The sequence below is a fragment of the Rhinopithecus bieti genome, unplaced genomic scaffold (assembly GCF_001698545.2).
Source record: "Rhinopithecus bieti isolate Rb0 unplaced genomic scaffold, ASM169854v2 scaffold_21601, whole genome shotgun sequence".
Lineage (NCBI taxonomy): Eukaryota > Metazoa > Chordata > Mammalia > Primates > Cercopithecidae > Rhinopithecus > Rhinopithecus bieti.
In genome coordinates, this window is record NW_016810227.1 from 149134 (window position 1) to 171944 (window position 22811).

Here is a 22811-nt window from a genome sequence, read left to right on the forward strand (position 1 = left end):
AAAAAAAAAAAAAAAAAAAGAAATTTTGCTTATCTTTTTTTGAAGAATCAACTTTTCATTTCATTTATTCTGTGTATTTTTTAGTCTATCTCATTTGGTTCAGCTCTTTATTATTTCTTTTCTTCTAATTTTGACTTTGGTTTATTCTTGCTTTTGTGGTTCCTTGAGATGCATCATTGGGTTTGTTTGAAATCTTTCTACTTTTTTTAATGTAGGCATTTATTGTCTATGTCAAACTTCCTCTTAACACTGCTTTCGCTCTATCCCATTGGTTTTGGCACATGTCTTATTTACATTTGTTTCAAGAAATGTTCTGTTTTTCATCTTAATTTCCTCATTGACCCAGTAGTCATTCAGAAGTATGTTTTTTAATTTCCGTGTATCTGTAGGTCCCAGAATTCCTCCTAATATTTATTGTTTTATTCCATTGTGACCTGAAGATACTTGATGTGATTTTGATTTTTAAAAATGTGTTGAGAATCATTTTGTGACCTAACATATGCTGTATCCTGGAGAATGTTTCATGTGCTTAGAAGAATGTGTATTTTACAGTTGTTGAATAAAATGTTCTGTGTGTGTGTATTAGTTCCACTTTTTCTAAAGTGTAGTTTAAATCCAATTTTTTGTTGTCGTTGATTTTCTGTCTAGATGATTTGACTAACGCTGAGAGTGGGGCGTTGAATTTTCCAATATTATTTTATGGGAGTCTATCTCTCTCTTTAGCTCTAGTTATATTTGCTTTATGAATCTGGGCACTCAAAGGTTGGATGCATAAATATTCAGAATTGTTGTATCCTCTTGCTGGATTGATCCCTCTAGCATTATATAATGACCCTCTTTGTCTTTGTCATTTTTACTGTTTTTGACCTAAAGTCTGTTTGATCTGATCTAAGTATAGCTACTTCTGCCTACTTTAGGTCTCTGTTTGAGTGGAATTTTTTACCATCTCTTTACTTTGGGTGTATATGTACCTTGACAGGTAAAGTATATTTCTTGTAGGCAGCATATAGTTGGATAATGTTTTCTTATTTATTCAGCCAGTCTATATATTTTAAACAGATAATTTAATCTATTTCCATTCAATAGCTCTTTTTTTTTCCTTTTTGAGACAGAATTTTGCTCTTGTCACCCAGGCTGGAGTGCAGTGGTGCGGTCTCAGCTCACTGCAACCTCTACCTCCCAGGTTCAAGTGATTCTCCTGCCTCAGCCTCCCAAGTAGCTGAGATACAGGCACCCAGCACCATGCCTGGCTAATTTTTGTATTTTTAGGAAAGACAGCGTTTCACCATGTTGGCCAGGCTGGTCTCGAACTCCTGACCTCAGGTGATTCACCTGCCTTGGCCTCCCAAAGTGCTAGGACTGCAGGTGTGAGCCGCCACACCCGGCCTCAAGATTGCTTTTAATATGCAAGGCTTTGTTCCTGTCATGTTCTTAACTGTTTTCTGGTTGTTTTGTATGTTCTTTATTCCTCTCTTTTTTTCTAATTGTTTGTCATTTTGGTTTGGTGGTTTTCTGTAGTTGTACCATTTGAATTCTTTCTCTTCCTCATTTGTGTGTTTGGTTTACCAGTGAGTTTTATACTTTGATGTATTTTCATGAAGGTAAATATTATCTTTTTTATTCCAGGTTTAGGACTTCCTTGGACATTTCTTCTAGGGCCAGTCTAGTGGTGATAAATTCCCTCAACATTTTTTTCTCTGGGAAGGACTTTTTTTGTGAAGGATAATTTTGGTAGATAGTATACTTAAATGGCTTTTTTTTTTTCTTTCAGCACTTTGAATATGTCTCTCTTGCCCTGTATTGTTTCTGCTGAGAAATACTTTGTGAGCCTGATGGGGTTTCCTTTATAGGTGACTAGACACTTTTGTCTTGCTGTTGTTGGAATCCCCTCTTTATCTTTGACTTTAAATAGTTTGACTATAATATGCTGCAGAGAAGGCCTTCCTGCTTTGTATTTATGTGGGGTTCTCTGAGCCCCTTGTATAAGTCTTTTTCTAGATTGGGGAAGTTTTCATCTATTATTTCATTAAATAGATTTTCTAACCCTTTCATTCCGTCTTTGCCCTTGGGGGCACTGATAATTAGAATATTGAGTCACTTTATGTTGTCACATATGTCACAAAGCCTTTCTCATTCTTTTTTATTATTTTTATTTATTTTTGTCTGACTGGATTATTTCAAAAGATTTCAAGTTCTGAGATTCTTTATTCTGCTTAATCTACTCTATTGTTGGAGGTTTTGACTGTATTTTGTATTTTATTCAATGAATTCTTCAGTTCCAGAATTTCTGTTTGGTTCTTTTAAAAAATGTGTATCTCTGTAATGAATTCTTTTCCAATTTTCTGTATTGTTTTTCAAAATTATCTTGTTTGCTGAGCTTCTTTAAAAGCAGCAATTTGAATTATTTACCCATGATTTCATTGATTTTTTTATTGGTATCTGTTGCTGTAGAATTATTGTGTTCCTTTGAAGGTGTCATATTTTCTTGCTTTGTCATGTTTCCTGTGTCATTATGTTAATATCTGCACATCTGGTGTAACAATCACTTCTTCCAATTTTTGTAAATTTACTTTTGTAGAGAGGACTCTTCTCTGAAGATTATCTATGATGTGAGTTGAGTAGGGCATTTTGGGTTTCATTTTGGATGCAAGCAATAGCGTAGTCTCTATGATCTCCTTGGCTATAAATAGTGTCAGTGGTATCTGTGATTTCCTTGATAGCTTAGGGTGTGGATAGTGGAGGCTGTGATAAAGTTTTCTGGGAACTAAGTTATTAGGTAGGCCAGTCTTCTGGCCCCAGTGGTACAGCCGTGGGCTGAAGATGCCTGTCTTTGAGCCCCAGAGTGATGTATGCTGGCTCTGGTATTAGTGGATCCAAGTGAGCCAATTATTGGGCTCCGTGGCTTGCTGAAATGCTAGTAGTGGCAGCAGTGGGCCTGGCATGTAGACTGGTTCTCTTGCTCTAGGTCAGCAGGCTTGATGTGGGCAATGGCAATAGCAGTGATTCGGCCACTCACTGAAATCCAAGTTGGTCTGAGCTGTAATGGGTTGGATGGGCCAGTCTCATGGTGCTTGCAAGTGGGTGCCAATTGTTGTGGTACCAGGGGGTTGAGTTGCCCCTACCTCAGACCCTGGGAAGAGTGCACATGTACCAGCAGTGATAGACTAGGCTGGATGATTTCCAGGCCCCTGGATGGCATTCGCAAGTACTGAGGAGACAGGACCAGGTTGCCAGAATTGAGACTTGTCCTCAGGTCCCCGGTAATATGTTCAGGCATACCTATGATAGGTAGGAACAGGGTGGTCCCCAGGCAGTCAGCAGAATGCTCAGATGAGGGCAGTGGTGGCTTCAGTTCAGGGCTGCCACTGTGGAGGGCACAGACACTATCATTGGGAGCAGCATAGGTAGGTAGTTGTGCAGCATGTGATTTGCTCATGTCTCAGTCCCCCAGCAGCTTGCAGCACTAGTGACAGTGGGATTTATCCTTAGGGTACATGAAAGGATCTGGCTTCATCTCCTCCCTGGCCTGGTGGTAGCATCAATGGCACCAAAACCAGGGTAAGACATAGTCCTTTAGGGGCTCAGCTTTCAGAATGTCACTGTGCTGTAGCTGCTCAGGGCTTACGGGCCTGTGGGTCACAGCATGAGCTCTCTCTTTGAAACAATACCACTGTGCAATTTCTAGGCAGCTCTCTGTGTTAGTCTCAAGGCCTTGTGAGGGTTGAGGGGCTCTCCTGTGAGTAGGATAGTATGTGGTGGAAATGTGGACCCTGGGAGGTCTCTCACTTAACCCCTTCCCTATGTTAGGGAGCTTCTCCCAGCTCCCAGCCAAACCCCACTGAGCAGGCTACATTGCTTCCTTTTCCTTTGTTACTTTTGGTGCTTCCTGTCACTTTTTTGTTGAATTCCAGTGTTCTCCCTTAGATGATCTATTCAAAGTGTGAATATCTACTTGCTATTTTGGTTCTTCTCCATGGTAGAGGCACTTAGCTGCCTGTTGTTTGTTTGTTTGTTTGTTTCTTTCTTTCTTTCTTTCTTTCTTTCTTTCTTTCTTTCTTTTAAAGAGACAGCATCTTGCTAGATTGCCTAAGCTGCACTTGTACTCCTGGGCTCAAGTGATCTTCCTGCCTTAACCTCCAGAGTAGCTAGGATTGTAGGCATGTGCCACTGCACCCAGCTAATTTGCTATTTTTTAAAGTACAAATGTGGACTTTTGCTTGGTTTACATTCTGAATATACCATCAAGTCTGAGGTTTGACTTTTCTCTTTTAACTTATGAGCAAATAGCCATATTGTATAAATATTTGTGAATGGGCTTATGTCGGAGGAAAACAAACAAACCAACATACCTAGCATGGAAGTAATCTGACACATCACATTTAATTATGTGCCTCAGTCTTGAGGGCAGAGATTTGATGGCATGCATTTTCACATCCTGAACCTTACAAAGTGTGTGCACAGTGCAGGCCCTCAGGAAATGTAGGTTGAAAGAATTGATTATGAAGCTTCATAGGCATAGTTTTGGTTAATTCTGTGTTTACTTTGCCAAACCAAGATTTTCTGAGAAGGATGAGGGGAGAGGAGAGAGCTAGGTGCCGTGAAAAGCCTTTTAAAGGAAAACAGAAGTTGAAGAGCAAAGTGGGCCAGGGGGTCAGGAAACAAAAGGGTGATGTGTGGGGACAGCTGTGGTCTCTCTTTCCTTTCTGCCACCAGCAGGAGGCTGGGTCAATCCCCTCTTCAGTAAGGGCAGACACTGCTCCCGCAATAGGGAACCCAGCACCGCAGAGCAAGCCAGAGTCTGCTGTGTGTAAAACCTCCAGTCCTATAGAATTCTAGTTCCCAAGCCCCCATATCTCCCAAAAGGGGAAGGCCCAGTCACCTGGGTCTCTTGAGGTCAGGGCTCCAGGAACCAGGAAAGCCTAGCTTACAAGGAGAGGTCATTTATTTACACTGGGCAAGCAATGCATAATGCAAGAAGACACAGAGTAATTCGTCTGCCTTAGTGACCAAATAGATCCCTTTGCCTCATCCTCCTGTGGAAGCAATCAAGAAAGGGAGGTTGGGCGAGGTGACCTTCCAGAGCTGAATCTGTGCTTCTAAAAATAGAAGCATCCTTGGAGAACTGAGAAGGGGGAGGGAAAGCTGTGGACATTGAGGGCAAGAACCTGAATCCCCAGAGCATTGTCAGTAGGAAACTGTATTAATTAGACACAGGCACCTCAGCTCGATAACCTCAGGTATCTCTCAGAAATTGAAACGAAATGAAATGGCTTTTGTTCCCCCTCCTTTCTGGTTATACTCTCCCTGAGCTAAAAAGGAGAAAGAGAATTGTGTCTTCTGACCTATTTGAATGGCTGCACACTGCCTGATATATCTTCCCCAGTAGAGGGAAATGGGGGTCTTTAGAGGCACACCAAGAAAAGGAAAGAGCTGCCGCAAAGTGGAACTGTGAGAGACAGGCACCAGGGCCACTTGGGAGTCTGGGTCTCTGTTCTCTCCCTGCATGGAGGCAGTGCAGGACTAGGCAAGTACTTGGATGTGTCCAGGGCTCTGAATGTGTAGGCTCTCAGGGTGCCACTCTCAGGCTCACGCAGTGTCCTTATTTGGAGCTATGTGACAGGCTGTAAGTTTCCAGGGTCCAGTGGAGCCGTGTGCTGGTCTGCACAGATTGTGTGCAGCCAGGGTGTGTGCTGTGCTCTGTGGCATGGGGATTGCGTGTGGGAGGTTGGGGGTATGCAGGAGTATACAGGGATATGGTGGCAAGTTTGAGGGGGCTGTGTAGGGGAGTGTGTGGGGCAGTGTGGAAACCTGTTGAGAGGCTTCATGATGCTGCACAGGGCTGTGTGCAGAGCTATCCTGGACTGTGAGTGGCGCACCACAGTACTGCAGGGCACCTCTTTGTGTAGCTTTGACCTAGAGGCTCTGTGTGCATTGTAGTAGTGGTATGAGTGGAGCCACATGGGGGACTCTGTGGAGGAGTCTCACAGCCTTGTTAAGGCTGGAGGGTATGTTCTGGGCTACCTGGACACATGAGTCTGTACAGGGCTGCCTGTGGCTGGATACATGGTGGCAGAGGCCTGAACAGGCTTACAGCTTTGCCATCCAAAGATAGATTATGCCTCCTTAGGGTGAGGTGCTCCCAAAGTGCAGGGATTTATTATTCTCCCTGCGACTGACATGAAGGGAAGAGATACCAGGGATTTACAAGCTGAGCAAAAGGGGCAGTGTGTTCCCTTTCAGTGCGGCCTGAAGCTGAGCCTCTTACACACCAGTCTGGAGACACTTTCTAATATTTCAGTTTGTGCTTTCTCAACAGGACAACGTGGATCTGGGAGAGCTGATGTTTTCCCTGTGCTATCTTCCAACGGCTGGCAGACTGACCATTACCATTATAAAAGCAAGGAATTTAAAGGCAATGGACATAACAGGAGCATCAGGTGGGGCATTTTCAAATTCAGACTTTCTCATGCACTTCTACTGTAGTAAGTACCTTATGATGTTTTAGTAAGGTAATAAAGCACGTTGACTCTGGAACCAGACTGCCTAGGCTTAATCCTAGTCCTAACACCTGTGTGACCTTGAGCAAGTCATTTTACCTCTCTGAGCTTTGGATTCCCATCAGTAAGATGAGAGTAATTATAGTATCTGGCTCACTGGGCTGTTGTAAAACTGAATTAATAAATATAAAGCCATGAGAACAGTGCTAGCATATATTAAGTGCTACATATTGTTAGTTATTGTTATTAATACGGTTAGCCTTCTGTATCCACCAGTTCCACATCTGTAGATTCAACCAATGATGGATTTAAAATACTCAGGAAAAAAACAATACAACAATAAAAATAATACAGTTTTTTAAACAATACAGGATAACAACTATTTACACAGCATTTATACCAGATTAGGTATTGTAAGCAATCTAGAGATAATTTAAAGTATACAGGATAATGTGCGTAGGTTATATGCAAATATGATGCCATTTTATATAAGGGACTTGAGCATCCTTGGATTTTCCTATCTGTGAAGGGTCCTGAAACCAATTCCTTGTGGATAACAAGGGATAATAGTACTCTCTTGGGTCTCCCTCACCATAATTTTAAATTGGACCTATTGTTTACACACATTGATAAAGCTTATCTAATTAGGTCTTTCCTCAAATATCATCATCCCAGGCTCATTGAAGGCTGAGAACAATCCTATTTGCTTATTAAAGTGAACTATGAATTTTAGTTTTTCCAGTAAACCAAGCATTAAATTCTGAACCCTAACAAGAAAAAAATGCCTCTATATGCATTGCTAACTGCAAATTCACAAGCAACCTCTGCAGGTGTTTCCCAAATGTGGTCACAAAACACCCAATACACCCTGGCTTACATCCTCTGAAATCAAAGAACACCATATGCAATATATTCTGCATCCTATACCCCAGTGTTTTTTTTTTAAGCAGAAAAAAAAAAATAGCTGTGGTCCCTCTGGTCATCTAAGTCCCTACTGGACTATATATAGGAGTCAAAGCAATGCATGGTTATGCAGGTGAAAAGAGAACAAGGACTTCCCACGGAACAGAAGAAGAGTGAGATAGCTGTTAGGACCAGAAGAGCCCTCTCTGGAGCAGAGGCCAGCCTTGCCACCTGTCACCCCATCACAGTGTTGCACCACAAGAAAGCCTGCGGCCTTTCTCTCCCTGATATGCTGAGCTGCTTCTCCCTTTGCAACCCAAGGGCAGGCCACTTTAGGGGCTCAACGTCTCTGTACTTAAGGAATTCCACTCCCAGATGTTCTCTCTGTCCTCTAGGAATTCAGAAATTAAAAGAGTCTAGGAATTCCCTTTCTTAAAATCCTGAAAATATTCCCTGAGGTGGCTCAGAGTTGGGGGGCCTGTTTTCAGCCTTGGAAATGCTGGTGCATTTCTCTTCCTATCCTGGCCAGGCCAGTCTTGAGTTCTAGCTGGAATGTCTCCTCATTCCATAACAGATGTTTTCAAACTATTTTTAAATTTCACACATTTTCAGGAGACAGTATCCTGTGCTTTATCTTGAATGAGTGACTTAATTATCCTCACTCTAGTTGCTCCCCAGATATCATATTAATGACAATCCTCCAACTCCAGTCCACAGGCAGGTAAAGGAATTCGACATACCATAGTTCATGAAAACCCACAGTGATATAACTGCCCACCTAAATCTACACTAATCCTCACAGTACTGCTTCTCATGGTCTGTCCAGATCCCTACGTGAAAGTCTCGCTGATGTGTGATGGCAGACGACTGAAGAAGAGGAAAACATCCACCAAGAGGAACACCTTGAATCCTGTTTACAATGAAGCCATAGTCTTTGATGTCCCTCCCGAGAACATTGACCAAATCCACTTGTCCATAGCGGTCATGGACTATGACCGGTGAGATACCTGGAACTCTTTTCCAGTGCAAGTTCAGTGCGTCCAGGGCTGGGAGGGCAGAGGGGGAGCAGCAGCCACAGATTCTTAGCTGGTGTCCCAGGCTGCAGGAAATGAGTCAACTAGCAGTGCATGGGAAGCACATTGACAGGAGTCACCTCTAAACCATGCTGTAGAGTCAGACTACCAAAGTGTCGCTCAGCACTCCCATTCTTTTCTGCCCCTTTCTCATTTTTTTTCTCTTCCTCCATCCTCCCCCAACCTCCACCTCTTCCCCTTTTCATCTTTGCATAACTCCTAGAATCTCAGCTTGAAGAACTGTGGCCCCACAGGTTTTATCTTCTGTCAGGCAGTCCCCACTGCCCTTCATTGGAAAGATTCCACTGAAAATGGCAGAATGATTACTTTAGCCAGACCATCAACATTTCTAAATACACAACTTCAATCTTTTTCCTTCTCGCAAGTATTTAATAAAGATTGTTTCCTTCCACTTAAGTCTGAAAGCAAACACAAAAATGTGGTCCTGAAAATGCTAGAATCAGTGTGGATGACAAGGTACATTAAAATGTATAAGATGCTCGACTTTTTAATTAATACAGCACAGAAGAGATATTTATAGCCTGCATTGTAGCCAATTGTGTATTTAAAGGACAGATTTGAAAAACAGTCACTTTAATATGCAAAGGAAGTACCAACAGGGAATTATACATGTTAAACCAGTCATTAGACTGAAATGCAAAGTCTCTCTTTAATTGGAAACCTCCCACATGGTCTGGGCACATTATTTTTAAAAAATTATTCTGACTTCTAATATTATTTGTGACTAAGAATTTTCCCACATACCTCTGAAATATCAGGAAGCAGCTTCAGTGACCTGCACACTCTTTCCAGCAGATGCCTGCATGAAGCATGACAGTCTTCCAACCCAAGGAGCACGTGGATTGGCTCAGCTGCCCATGAGTGTGACAGCCCATGCTGAGCAGTAGACCTTGTCCCATCTCCTGTGGGCAAGAAACAACACCAATAGTGTCAGGCCCCAGTAGGGGACATTGCCCACCAACTGTGGAAGCCTAGGCCAGCAATTTTTAAGCTATTGCCAAGTTTCCTGCATGGACAAATCTGATTATGTGAGCTCTGCCTTAATTTAATTCTCAGTAAACTCATGAATCTGGCCTGGAAAAATTCATGGCAGAATTCATGGGGCTTCTGCATACATTTGATTTTAATGAGCAGGGACTCAAATATCCTTCACATGACCTCCCCACCCTCATCTTACCTTTATGCTCCATACACAAATAGGAGAAAAATCACTTATCTTTGCAGGAGGGGAAAAAAAAGAGAAAGTATGTGAGTTTGGATCCTATAGAATTAAAGAATTGGCCATATCAGTCCAGTTATACCAGGGACTTTTTAAAAAACTGCTAGGGAAAACAAAAATGGCTCAAAGCAGAGACTTACCTAGGGAAAGTTTCAGAAATATTAGCCTTGGCGGGGCACGGTGGCTCACACCTGTAATCCCAGCACTTTGGGAGGCTGAGGCAGGTGGATCATTTGAGGTTAGGAGTTCGAGACCAGCCTGGCCAACATGGTGAAACCCCGTCTCAACTAAAAAATGCAAAAGTTGGCCAGGCATAGTGGCATGCACCTGTAATCCCAGCTACTTGGAAGCTGAGGCAGGAAAATTGCTTGAACCCGGGAGCTGGAGGTTGCAGTGAGCCGAGATCATGCCACAGCACTCCAGCCTGGGCAACAGAGAGAGACTCCATTTCAAAAAAAAAAGGAAATATTAGCCTCAAGGTCAAAGGAGCTATGTATCTTTCTATAGTTGGGAAACTAAGTGGGCCAAAGAAGCTGAACTTAGAAGAAAAGAGGGACGAATGTAAGACAAATAACAGTCTTCTCTAAAGAGAGGGAGCAGGAAGATCTATGAGCTTCCTTCACTTACTCTACTTTGTGGGCTCAAGACCCATGGCTGCCAGACACAAAACTGCTCCCTCACCCATGCTTGGTTGCCTCTTGTGGGAGTTAGAGCAGCCATTATTGCAAGAAACTCTTTGCAGATGGCTTCCTCTTTATTATGTGGAGGCCAGCCTAGATCCAGAATGAGAGGTGGCATCCTTAGCGCAAATCATGGGGTTCTTCGAACAAGGTTCTTGGAAACAAGTTGACCCATGTCAGTGTTAGGACAGCCAGGGTATATGTTAGATCCCAAGTTCTATTGGCCGTGAAGCTTAGCCTGCAGTTTTAAGTGAGGAAATGAAAAAAAAAAAAAAAAAAAAAAAAAAAACACTACGTCCCCAATTCCTTCATCAGTTTAATTGAGTAGCTGTTGATCTTACATACCAAAATTTTAAGAAAAAACTATTGTGGGCCATTTTCACAGTGTAGGTCACAATGAGATTATCGGCGTGTGTCAAGTAGGCAACGAGGCTGAGAGGCTGGGCAGAGACCACTGGAGTGAAATGTTGTCATATCCTCGGAAGCCCATTGCACACTGGCATTCCCTGGTGGAGGTAAGACCCTAATCCACATGCTCCACTTTACATAAGAGTAAATGCTTTAGTACTGAAATGCAGGAGCTGCCAAACATATGAGTCCACCAGGATCGATGTCATAGACAGGTTTTCCTGGTTGCATTTCCTGGGGCTGCTGGGACTTGCATTCAATTTGAGGCTGAATCTGTGCTTCCCACCAGTCTGGTAGGTTTTGAATATTGATCAGAGATCATCCCTCATTTTGATTGTGTTTTTAAAAGATCAAGATTCCGTGCTTCTGTGTTAAGGCTTTGGGTTGGTACTTGGAGGGCATCTGCAAGGTGTGGGTGAGTATGGACTTTCAGGCCTTCATACAGTGACTTGAGACTGACTTTGGAAAAAACATGAGGCCTTGATTCTAAGACCAGCTCTGGCACCAACCTGTGATTCTGGGCAAGCTGGTTAGTATCAGGTTCAACTGCATATAATAAAAACCAAAACTGCAAAATTAAAACAAATGAAATGAAAATTTTTTTCTCTCTCTTATATACAAAAAAGTCTAGAGGAAGGCAGTCTGGGATATCTTAGCAGCTCCATGATCAACAAGAGACCTAGACTTCTATCTTTCTGCCTCACTGTCCCAGTGTGGCTTTGTTCCTTGAAGCACCCTCATTATACGATATGGCTGCTAAGCTCCAACCACTGCATATTTTCTAGGCCACAAAAATGTGCAAAAGGGGAAGAGCCAAAAGGGCACACATTCCCTTTTTAAGGATTCTCTTTGAATTCTCATGCAACACTGCTACTTACGTTTAGTTTAGTCACAAAACCTAGTCACGTGGACATGTCAAATTGCAGGGAATAGTTAGAAGTGTAATCCTTTTGTTGGGTCAATGTGTCCAACTAAAAACGAGGGTTCTGTTTGCATAGAATAAGAGGAGAGTGAAAACCTGAAGGCAATTGGCCATCATTCTGCCACTCACATCGTCATTCATTCACTCCCTCCCCCTTTACTTCTCATTCATTCTTCCCCCACTTATCTTTGCTCATTGATTCACTCTCTTATTTATTCACTAACTCGTTCTCTCAAAAATAATTTGCACTCCCTAAGTAACATTTCTGAGGGTCAAATGCTATAATAGCTACAGAGAATACAGATAAAAATAAGAAACAGTCCTTTCCCTTGTAGAACTTCCAGACTGTAAAATAAACAAAAGATGACATGTAAACTAATCACCGAGAGACACAAATGTAAGCATTTCCATCCATATAAAGTGCTACAAAAGTGCAAAGGAGAGAGACGTTTATTGTGCTTAGAGGAGACTGTAAAGCATCTCTCCTTCATGCTCTCAATAAGTAAAGAGAACTAAGCCCCCGGGAATTGGAAAACCAGGAAGGCAGCAACAGTTATTTACTGAGGACACATGGGTTCCAGGCAGAGAACTTTCCACTGTTCTCCTGGTGCAGGCAGCTCCATTCCATGCAAAGCCATCTGAGAGGTCAAGACTAGAGCCTCACCCAGTGTGGGCCCCCTGCCATTGATAGTCAGGTGAGTCTGGTTGAAGTGAACACAGGGCAGTTGTGGAGAGACAGAGAGGTCCCAAACCCAGACAGGGGAACCAAGGGAAATATTTGTTGGAGGTGGTGCAGGAAGGAGAAGGGCAAGACAGGGTTTATGGATTTTAACTATCAGGGCACCCAGATGTATTCAAGAAGAGCCTAGGGCCCCCTAATTTGCAGGTTCCTAAGGATAGTTCTGCCCCTGGGCCATAAGAGCAAAAATCATTCTTTTCCAGACTCAAAATTAATCCCTAAAGGAGATCCACAGGATCTATGAGCCACTTGAGAAGGAGCTGGGGACTAGTGTCCACTGAACTATACCTCACTTCTTCAGCTCCTGGTGGAATTCTCAAAGGAGTCCATCTGCGGGCTCATTAAATTTTGGGGGCCTGTCACTAGCAGTGGCATTTAGAAGAGTTGTAATAGACTTTTTGCACCCTTATGAGCCATTGCTGATTTTAATTCTTATTTGTAATTAGTAGTATCAGAGAGTATTAAAGTTCTGTGTTTCTCAGGAAACAGGAAATGAGAAAGGAGTAAGGATGAGGCGTGTGGTGTAGGGCTGAGAGATAAGCCCTGATTCGTGCACAAGCAGTTTTTTTCGGTGACCTAGGCAGGGGAGTAGCCCTGGGCAGAGTGTTGCACACGGGCCCCTGAGTGGCAGTATATGCATGTGTTACACAAAGGAGAGTGCAGGGAGCAGGCCTTGGAGGCCTTTTCCTTCATGGTATAAATTCGTTCACCTGAGAGATATTCCTTAAACCCCAAACACTCAGCTTTTTGGAAATCTGTGCTCCACAGTTATGTAACTGAAAAGTAAATGCCATTAGGGTTAAACTACTGAAACTTAGAAGTCATTTGTTACAGTGGCTAAAAATTACTTTGGCCAATACAATGGTCATTTCTCAACTGTTACAGCAGAACTAAGGAAATGAAATGCCTGCACAGCTTATATGAAGGACAAACCTTCATATAAGCAGAGGGAGGGCAAACCTTCACGTACGCAGAGGCAGAGGGAGGCTGCCTCTTCCCTGTTGCTTCCTGTCTCTTTGAAGTACACGTCCAGGACTCCAGATCCACCCTGAGAGAGGAAGTGATGTTTTTTCTTTTAAAAATGAATGTTGAGCTCACAGAATTGGGGCAATGGTACCAGATGAGATGAAAAACAGTATTGGAGAGGTTGACCATACTTCGTTAGCAACTGTAAGGATGGAGGAGGCAACAGGCAGAGTGGCCAGAAACATTCACTTTGGAGTTGGAAGGACCTACATTTGAATTGCTGTCCTGCCACTCACTAGATGTTTGTTTTTCCCCTTCTGAACCTCAGTGTTCACATCTGTAAAGTGGCCATAACATTTCCTGTCTCACAAGAGGGATGGTGAGGATTAAACAATGAAATGCAGCATTGTAGCTGATGTATATATAGTAAACACTCAGTAAAGTTTTCAGTTACAGTTGTTATTATATATGCCCCAGATTTGAGGGGCTGCTGTGTGTCCTTATGGGACTATGTCCTATGAAGAAATATCATCCATGTGTGTCATAGAGAATAAGAGAAAGGCCAGGAATCCACCACTCCTGCACCCCAGTGAGCCATCATCTCAGATCGGAGGAAGGGGTCATCCAGTACTTGGCTAAACACAGATGTACATATTTAAGTTTTGTTTCTTTTCCTCTTTTTCTTGGTCTTAAAGACAAGCTGCTGTTATGCTCTCTAAGAACCTTTTAAATGTCTGCTTTAAAACAAAAACCAGCAATTAAATCTCAGTGCTCATGATAACAGAGTATGTGAGGGTGCACTCATGAGCATGTGTGTATGGAAGACAGAGAGAGAGGGAGAGAGAACGAAGATGGGGGCACTGGGATTTAGCATGGAGGGAGGCTGGCCTCACAGAAGCTCTTCACTGCTGAGGAATTGGTTAGGTCTAAACTCTGAGCCCTGCAGAGATCTGGCAGCCTGCTCAAGGTTGCGTCCAATACACCCTGACCTTGCCAGGGCAGGTGGCAGATGGAATCTTCAAAGCCAGTGAGTTCAAAAATCCGTTTCTCTCACAGGGATTCTGGATGACTTCACTGCACACTCAAAGGTCAGCCAGTAGGACTCCCTTTACTCCCCATGATGTCAAAGGTTTGGAAAGCTGTGAAAACTCCCCCAAGCAGACTGCCTGGGGTTTAGAGATCAGAGCACCCCCTTCGTAGGGCCTCAGATGACAGAACTCTAAGAGCTCCCTTCGCTCGGCACCCTACTCCACCAATTCAAGAGAAGATGGTGTTGGCCTGGCCATATCGCAACACCTTTCCTACCCTCCTGTATGATGACCAACATCATGAGCCTCATGGAGAATAATAGGACATAGTTCCAAGTTTTCATCGCTTCCCTGTGTAGTGCCATGTAACATCTGTTGTATGAATAAGTACTAATCTTGGTTTGGTGGGAAGAACAGACACAGATACTATGTGGTTAAATGAAATTTCACTTTTCTAAAAGACAGAAGAAAGAGAATCCAACCAGAATATATAGTCAAGATCAGCAATATTATCCTAATAGGCATAGATGTAAGATTCCAAACACCAAAGTTCTATTCAAGGCATGGCCCATTTTGGATGTCTTCCTCACTCCAAGCTCAGCCTTTGTACATACACGTACATACAGCTACAAAATTCTGCATGTCAGACTGTCTGCTGGGACCAGCTCATTGAGACTCCTGGCCCTCTTCAACTCAGGACTGCATAATGCCAAGCATAACCAGGGGGCAGTTATGGTACAATATGCCCAGACATAAACAGAGCCCTCATTTATCACCCTCAGCATCCAGAAGGGTATAAATGTAGAGTCAAAGGACTACAGCAACTGTCAGTTTTACCCAGACTTGTCTTGGAGTTACACAAGTAGCCCCTGTAAACCATCTCTAGATATTATCTATCAATTGTCCAGCAGGGCCTATCTGGAGTCTTGGAGGTCCACATATTCCCAGGAGAATGTATCTGATTGCCCAAGATTTGATTAGGTGTCCATCCTGGTGCAATTTGCTGCAGGTCTGGGGTCATGAAAATGTGACCTGGTACCCACCTCAGCAGGAATTCTGGGAGTAGACTTCTTGAGAAGAGTCCTCACAGGACAGGGGAATTGTCTAAAATGAATGTGAATGACTGCTTCCCAAAGGAATTTAAAGTGAGAGCCTTTAGTACTATGGCCAAATTGTCATTCACAACAGATTTAGGAAAGGAGTACCTCACCAGGAAAGATGGGAGTGGGGAGAGGATGGGGTGACTGAGAAAAGCCACGTAGGAAATCAGGCTCCCATCAAGGGGATTTGGGTGTGTTGCAGGGCTTGGGTCTTGTTGAGAACCAGACTAGCAGGGAAGAAGACTGAGACATGAAAAAAAGAAAAGCATGGACTGAAACACACAATGGGGAAAGTCCTAGAAAGTGCTGCTACTCAGCAAGCAGTAAGGCACCCAAGACTGCAGGTCTTTGGAAACACCTGAATTCCGGACCCCTGTCAGTTGGTGTGGAACCAAGGCTGGCAATTCCATGCATTGCCCTCTGAAGGAGTGGCTTATGGGCTAGGTAAATAAACACAGCAAAAGCCTAATATGTGTGTTAAGGGATGGCAAAAGAGAAGTGAGCAGTCAGGACGTGGAGGGCTACATGCTGCTGCAGCATCTTGCCCATATTATGAGGTGCTCCCCCCATATAGTCCAGCATCATGTCTTAGTGTCTCTGAGAACAAAATTTTTGTTATGAATGAAAATAGAAAAAACAAGAAACATTTAAATCACGTTAAAATAGGGCAAGAAAACATAAATTTCTTTATTATCTAAAAGGATACATACCATCTTGGTAAGAAACAGTAAGGGGAAAATGAACTTTATCTTGCTAATTAGTAGTTCTTAGTCTTTTCCAGGTTATGTCAGTCTCTTTGGGTTATTTTCTCTTCTTCCTGGGGGTCTCCTCTCTCCTTCCTCCCTCCCAGCTAGGTATAGGGAAGTACGAAGGCTACCTTGTGGCATTGACTGGCACTGTGCATATTGTTCTGCTTGTCTTTGGGCATCAGACTTCATCATCACTGCCTCTGCTGCTGAGGATCTTGGCTGGTGTAACTGTGGGCTATTGTCTCAGCATAGAAACTTGGCCATCTTGAGGCTGATGAGGCCCCACATCAGCTATTGAAGTCCCTGTGGGTTCCCGGGGGTGGGTAGCACCTCCCACTCAATGCTTGGCCTGGGAGCTTTTCTTTGCAGCACTTAATACAGAGTCATTCCCCACTTGGTGGAATTCCCTGAAATTCTAACAACCAATACGCTCACACCCTTCAGGCATTTGGGCACACAAGGGAGCCACAGGAGACTCAGTGCCATCACAGGCATCCTGTTCATGCCTATAAAGTTACATGGTCATTTCTACATTGTTCCTCTAGCCTGTGTTGGCCCAGGGGTCAAGTTTGCCTTCAGCTTCCCCCTCAATCCATCTGAACTTGGGGTTTCAAGCCTGAATGGTAAAGCCAGAACCTCTCCTCCTCTCTTCTCTGTATGTCTTCTGCCAAAGACTCTCTGCTTCCTCTTCCTGTCTGGTGGAAACACTATATATCCTAGCATGATTTCTCTCTACCTATGACTCATGCTCAGACCTCCAAGGTTTCCTCTCAACATGTAAGGAAACATTTGAAATTTGGATCCCATTTTTCTCAACAAGGCCTGGCTTTAAGATAAAGTTACATGGTCATTTCTACATGTAACATGAAATAAGATACTTATTTCATAGGGGACTAGCTGATCATTTGCCTTGAGTTATCAGCCCTCAGCTTCCTATAATATATGGCATGTATTCAATGCATGGGACAACATGATTTACAGACAATAAGAACATTATTTCTGTTACATAGGTATTGAATTAGCATTTGTTGAATAAATGAAAAAAAAAAAGAATGAATGTGATATATATAAAATGAATTGGGTTCCCTTCGTTCTAAATTTCCAGAATTCTCCATGCAGTGGAGTACACAGTAGAAGTCAGTTCAGACAAGGTATAAAAAGGTATTGAGAATGGATTTGTATTAGGCTGTTCAAATGGAGATGGCCCTTATTAAGCTCCAAGTTTTAATTACCTTTTCTCTATTGAGGAGAAGAACATGAAAAGGGATCATTTCCTCCCTTGGTTCCAGTGAACTGCCACGTAATGACAATGGCTTTGCATTTTTGAATAATGAGAAATATTCAGAACTGAGGCCCCTTAGCGAATCATGAGGGGTCCCTCTGTACTTGATGTGGGCAGCCAAGTCCTAGAGCACTCAATATCTCCTTTCATAAGGGAGAAGAAACACACAGAGATCCCAATGGTGAATGGCGGACTGCTGTCACCTGAGTGAAAACTGATCAGGAGGTGACAAGGACTTTAACCCACAAGTTGACCTTTCTCACTAGGAATATATTTTAGCAGCAGTTTTATACAAGGTAATGCTTTGCCCCACCTACCCGTGAAGATAAAGAAGAGAAAAATAATAGGACTGGGGTATTTTTTGACAAAATGAAGAAATTATTCTTCAGATTTTGTTGTAAAATTAAACTATTTTGAATGGTGAGATTTAGCGTGCCAGCATGCATAAACACCTGCAGGGCCGCTGAAGCAAAACTGATTGCCGAGAACATAAGAATGTACTGCAAGTTTGGGATCTGAAAAACGTTAACAGACCTGTTAGAATTTGTGTCAATTGCTATAAGTGGCCAGAATGCTGTTTGGACAAGCAGGCAGTGTTAGTATTAGTGGGGCATTGTGTTTCCAGCTGGTAGAGGTTATGGTTAACAAACAAAGCCAGAGTCATTCAGACCTTCCCAAGCAAATCTTCTTTCTTGTATTGAATTATCTGTAGAAAAAAAGAGAGAGAGACGGTAGGCATTTTCTCATCTTTATCAGGGATGGTTGACTTTTGTGACTTTTCTGAAGGTTTGTAGAGATAGTAATCATACAAAACATAGGAGTACTTAGGGTAAACACTAGAGGTATAAAAGATAATGACAATGTGGTAGAAAATAACATTTCTGCCTGAACAGAAAGTCAACTGCATCTTGACTCTCCTCTCATTCACAGATGACCTTGCTCCAGTAGTCACTGCCTTGGAGCATCCCTGCTGCACCCTTGAATAGCTATTAAATAGGAAGGTGGATGACAGTGGGCTTGAGCCATCAGCTGTCTCCGTCTCCAGGGATGGCATTCAGAGGTGATTTTAACGTGATAGGCCAATTCTTTCCCCGCAGATGAAATGAACCAGAATGGTTTATGCCACTCTCTGAAAGAAACACACTCCCTCCTCATAGTCTGGTGAGAGGAAGACTATTCCCTCCTGGGGAATGGGGCCTGGGGCAAAGGTGGAGCACCCTGGCAGAGGACATTCAGGAAGACCACTGCTCCTGGATATGAATCTTTCAGAAGATGCACCTGTCAAATGCTGTCTTCCAAACATTACCAGAACAACCTATTGATAAGACAAAGCTGAGTTTATTGCTTTCCCAGGTAATGGAAGGGGAAGGGCAGAGTCTTATTTATTGAGACTTTGAAGTGTGGTTTAAGGTGGGTCTCTCCATGCGATGAGGGAGATGAAGTGGGGGGATGGGGACCTTGGTTAGCATTGGATCGGTGTCATGATACAATAGCTGAGGTGGAAGAGCAAGTTGACGATTTTGAGCCTGGGATTCAAAGAGTCTTGGGGTGTAAACTGTTGATGCTTCCTAAGGAATAGAAATTGGGAAGTCCCATGAGTGAATACTTAAGTTGTAGTAATGAAGAGAGTAGACTAGTACAGCCAAGTTAATGGAGGGTCTATGTGGGGATAGGTGGTTTTAGTACTCACACTCCAGCAACAAAAAGCAGAAGGGAACCTCACAAAAGATCCTGCCCAGTCCTGTGGGGACCCATACACCGACAGTGTGAATATTTATTAGTTGCCTCCTCAACATCAAGCCCCCTTTCTGATGGCCCTGATTTCTGATTAATGATTCTAGGGAGCCTGGCTCCATCCTTGTCTCTGGTGACAATATGTGTGACTTAGTTCCACACTAAACCTGTCAAGCTAACCATAGGTATTACCACTGCATGCGCTGATTCAATCCAACAGTATTATAAAACATTTGCTGTGAATGTTTGGACAAAGATGCTCTCTCTTTCTTATTGGATATAAACAAAGCACTATATACCCTGGGAGCAGCTGTGGCTTCTTTGGATCTTTTTGGAAGATCCAGGTTTAGGGAGAAACCAAGCCCATAGATACAAAGAAACCAGACTCTCAGTCATGTGGTTGAGCTCCTGAATCAAACCTCTCCCAAACATAGCGTTACCTCTGGCCTTTATAAGTATGTAGATGTATAAATTCCCTTTGTTGTGTAAGCAGTAATAAGCAGAATTTCTCTTATTTGAAATGAAAAACATCTTATTTAGGATATAGGTGAACACTCACACTGCCCCAGGTGGTGTTCTCTGGGAGTGAAGAGAACCATTCCCAAAGCTGTCGCGAGATCAGCTCTTCTGCCTGGCTCACTGTGGTATGTCCAATACCTAACAAAGTGTGTAGCGACAGTAGACTCCCATTAAAGTTTTCCTAATGGAGCGAATTATTAATGTTCAGATAATTAACTTGTGTGTTAAAACAAGCATGGTGAAAAGAGGGACACTTGGCTCTCAATGACATACAAATATTATATAAGGTTAAGAAAAAAACTGCTTCCCTTTTGCATTTATATGTTATTCAAATTCTACATGGAGTCTCAGGGCCTGTGGGAAGCTCTTCATTTTATAATCACTCCCTTGAGCTGATAAAGGCACAGTTCCTCAGGAATGAAGATTAGTCACATACCTAATCTTTCCCTTCAATTGACCTTTCCCTTCAATGTCTTATGTGATGTACTGCAATTCATTTATTTAGAAAAAAAAATGAAAATCTATACTCTTTTAACAACAATAATTTTAGCAATTGTATTATTTTTATTTCTACATTATCTATTTTTATGGAAAACTCAAATGTATCTTTAAAGTCTTCAGTCAGTGGTGGTAGACTTACATATTTTTTCACACCTTAGATAAAATTCAGGACATAAAATGTGATGATACTGATAATTAAAATGCTTGAAATAAAGAAAAGAGGCTTTCTACAAAGCAAGGGGAACTTTATAATTCATTGAGAAATCACACAATGCAATTGTAACTTTTAGGTATATGGTACACTACGGTGAGTTATACTCAAATTATCAGAAACAGAAGCAGTTATGAATAAGGCAGGAAAACAATGGGGTGATTTTTTCCTTCATAGCTCAGGATCTGAATGATATGTGCTTAGATGCTTTGCATGTTAATAGTAAGTGTTCATATTAATAAAGTTTACTAAAGAGCGGTCGTAAAACCAATTAATATAGTTTAAATATTTGTCCCTGCCCAAATCTCATGTTGAATTGTAATCCCCAAAGCTGGAGGTGGGGCCTGATGGGAGGTGTTTGGGTCATATCCATCATGGCTTGGTGCTGTCCTCTTGATAGTGAGTTCTTGCAAGATCTGGTCATTTAAGTGTGTGGAACCTTCAATCCTGCCTTGCTCCTGCTCTGCCAAGTGAGATGCTGGCTCTTCCTTTGCCTTCTACCATGAGTAAAAACTTCCTGAGGCCCCACCAGAAACCAAGCAGATGTCAGTACCATGCTTTCGGTATAGCCTTAAGAACTATAAGCCAATTAAACCTCCTTTCTTTATTTATCCAGCCCCAGGTATCTCTTTATAGCAATACAAGAAAAGCAGTACCAGAAGTGAAGTGGGATATTGCAATAAAGATACTTGAAAATGTGGAAGCAGCTTTGGAATTGGGTAATGGACCAAGGCTAGAAGAGTTTGGAGGGCTTACAAGAAGACAGAAAGACGAGAGAAAGTTTGGAACTTCTTAGAGACTGGTTAAATGGTTTGTGACCAATATGCTGATAGTAATAGGGACAGTGAAGTCCAGACTGATGAGACCTCAGGTGGAAATGAGGGTCTTATTGGGAACAAGAGCAAGGGTCATCTCTGTTATGCTTTAGCAAAGAACTTGGTTGTGTTGTGTCCCTGCTCTAGGGATTTGTGGGAGTTTGCACATGAGAGTGATGATCTAGAGTATCTGGCAGAAGAAATTTCTAAGCAGGAAAGCATTCCAGATTTGGCCTCGCTGCTTCTGACAGCCTAAGGAATGACTTAAAATTGGAACTTACATTTAAACAGGAAGCAGAGTGTAAAAGTTTGGAAAATTTGCAGCCTATCGTGGCAATAAAAGAAAACGCTTTTCAAGACAGAAATTCAAGCAAGCTGTGGAGCAACCACTTGCTAGAGATATTGGCATAACTAAAAGGGAGTCAGGTGCTAACATCCAAGACAATGGGAAAAAGACCTCAAAGGCATTTCAGAGACCATGGTGGCAGCCCCGCTCATTACAGGTTCAGAGACCTAGGAGGGATGAATGGTTTTGTGGGCCAGGACCAGGGCCCCACTGCCCTGTGCAGCCTCAGGACACTGCTCCCCCCATCTCTGCTGCTCCAGCTCTAGCCATAACTCAAAGGTGTCTCCAGCTGCTACTTCAGAGAATGCAAGCCATAAGCTTGAGCAGCTTCCCTGTGGCATTAAGCCTGCAGATGCTTAACTGTGGGTACAAGAGTGAAGGTTTAGCAGCTTCTGTCTAGATTTCAGAGGATGTATGAGAAAGCCTGAGTGCCCAGGCAGAAGCCTGCTGCAGGGGCTGAGCCCTCCCAGAGAACCTCTACTAGGGCAGTGCCAAGGGAAAATGTGGGATTGGAGGTCTCACACAGAGTCCCCACGGGGCAGTGTCTAGGGGAACTATGAGAAGGGGGCCACCATCCCCCAGACCTCAGAATGGTAGATCCACTGACAGCTTGCACCCTGTGCCTGAAAAAGCCACAGGCACTCAACCCCAGCTCATGAGAGCAGCCTTGAGGGAGGAACCCTCCAAAACCACAGGGGCAGAGTTGCCCAAGGCCTTGGGGGCCCACCCTTTGCGCCAGTGTTTCCTGGATATGGGACATAGAGTCGGGGATTATTTTGGAGCTTTAAGATTTAACAACAGTCGGGCATGGTGGCTCATGCCTGTAACCCCAGCACTTTGGGAGGCCAAGGTAGGTGGATCACTTGAGGTCAGGAGTTCGAGACCAGCCTGGACAACATGGTGAAACCCTGTCTCTACTAAAAATACAAAAATTAGCTGCGTGTGGTGGCAGGTGCCTTCAATCCCAGCTACTCGGGAGGCTGAGGCAGGAGAATCACTTGAACGCAGGAGGCAGAGGTTGCAGTGAGCTGAGATTGTGCCATTGCACTCCAGCCTGGGCAACAAGGCTGGAGTTTTTTTTTTTTTTTTTTTTCCAAT

The 22811-nt window shown here is 43.0% G+C and overlaps 1 protein-coding gene across 2 annotated transcripts in view; it reads left to right on the forward strand.

Annotated features, from left to right (window-relative positions):
- Window positions 1-22811, forward strand: part of SYT9 (synaptotagmin 9) — a 174881-nt gene that overhangs the window by 114157 nt on the left and 37913 nt on the right. The window contains exons 3-6 of one of the 2 annotated variants that reach the window (XR_001889105.1): window positions 6317-6437; window positions 8227-8398; window positions 10779-10908; window positions 18685-18940. Coding sequence is in view for 1 of the 2 variants with exons in the window: in XM_017891660.1 (XP_017747149.1) it covers window positions 6317-6437; window positions 8227-8398; window positions 10779-10908 (423 nt within the window). In the remaining variant the exon portion in view is untranslated. The remainder of the gene's footprint in view (window positions 1-6316; window positions 6438-8226; window positions 8399-10778; window positions 10909-18684; window positions 18941-22811) is intronic. The other variant, XM_017891660.1, reaches the window with a different exon arrangement.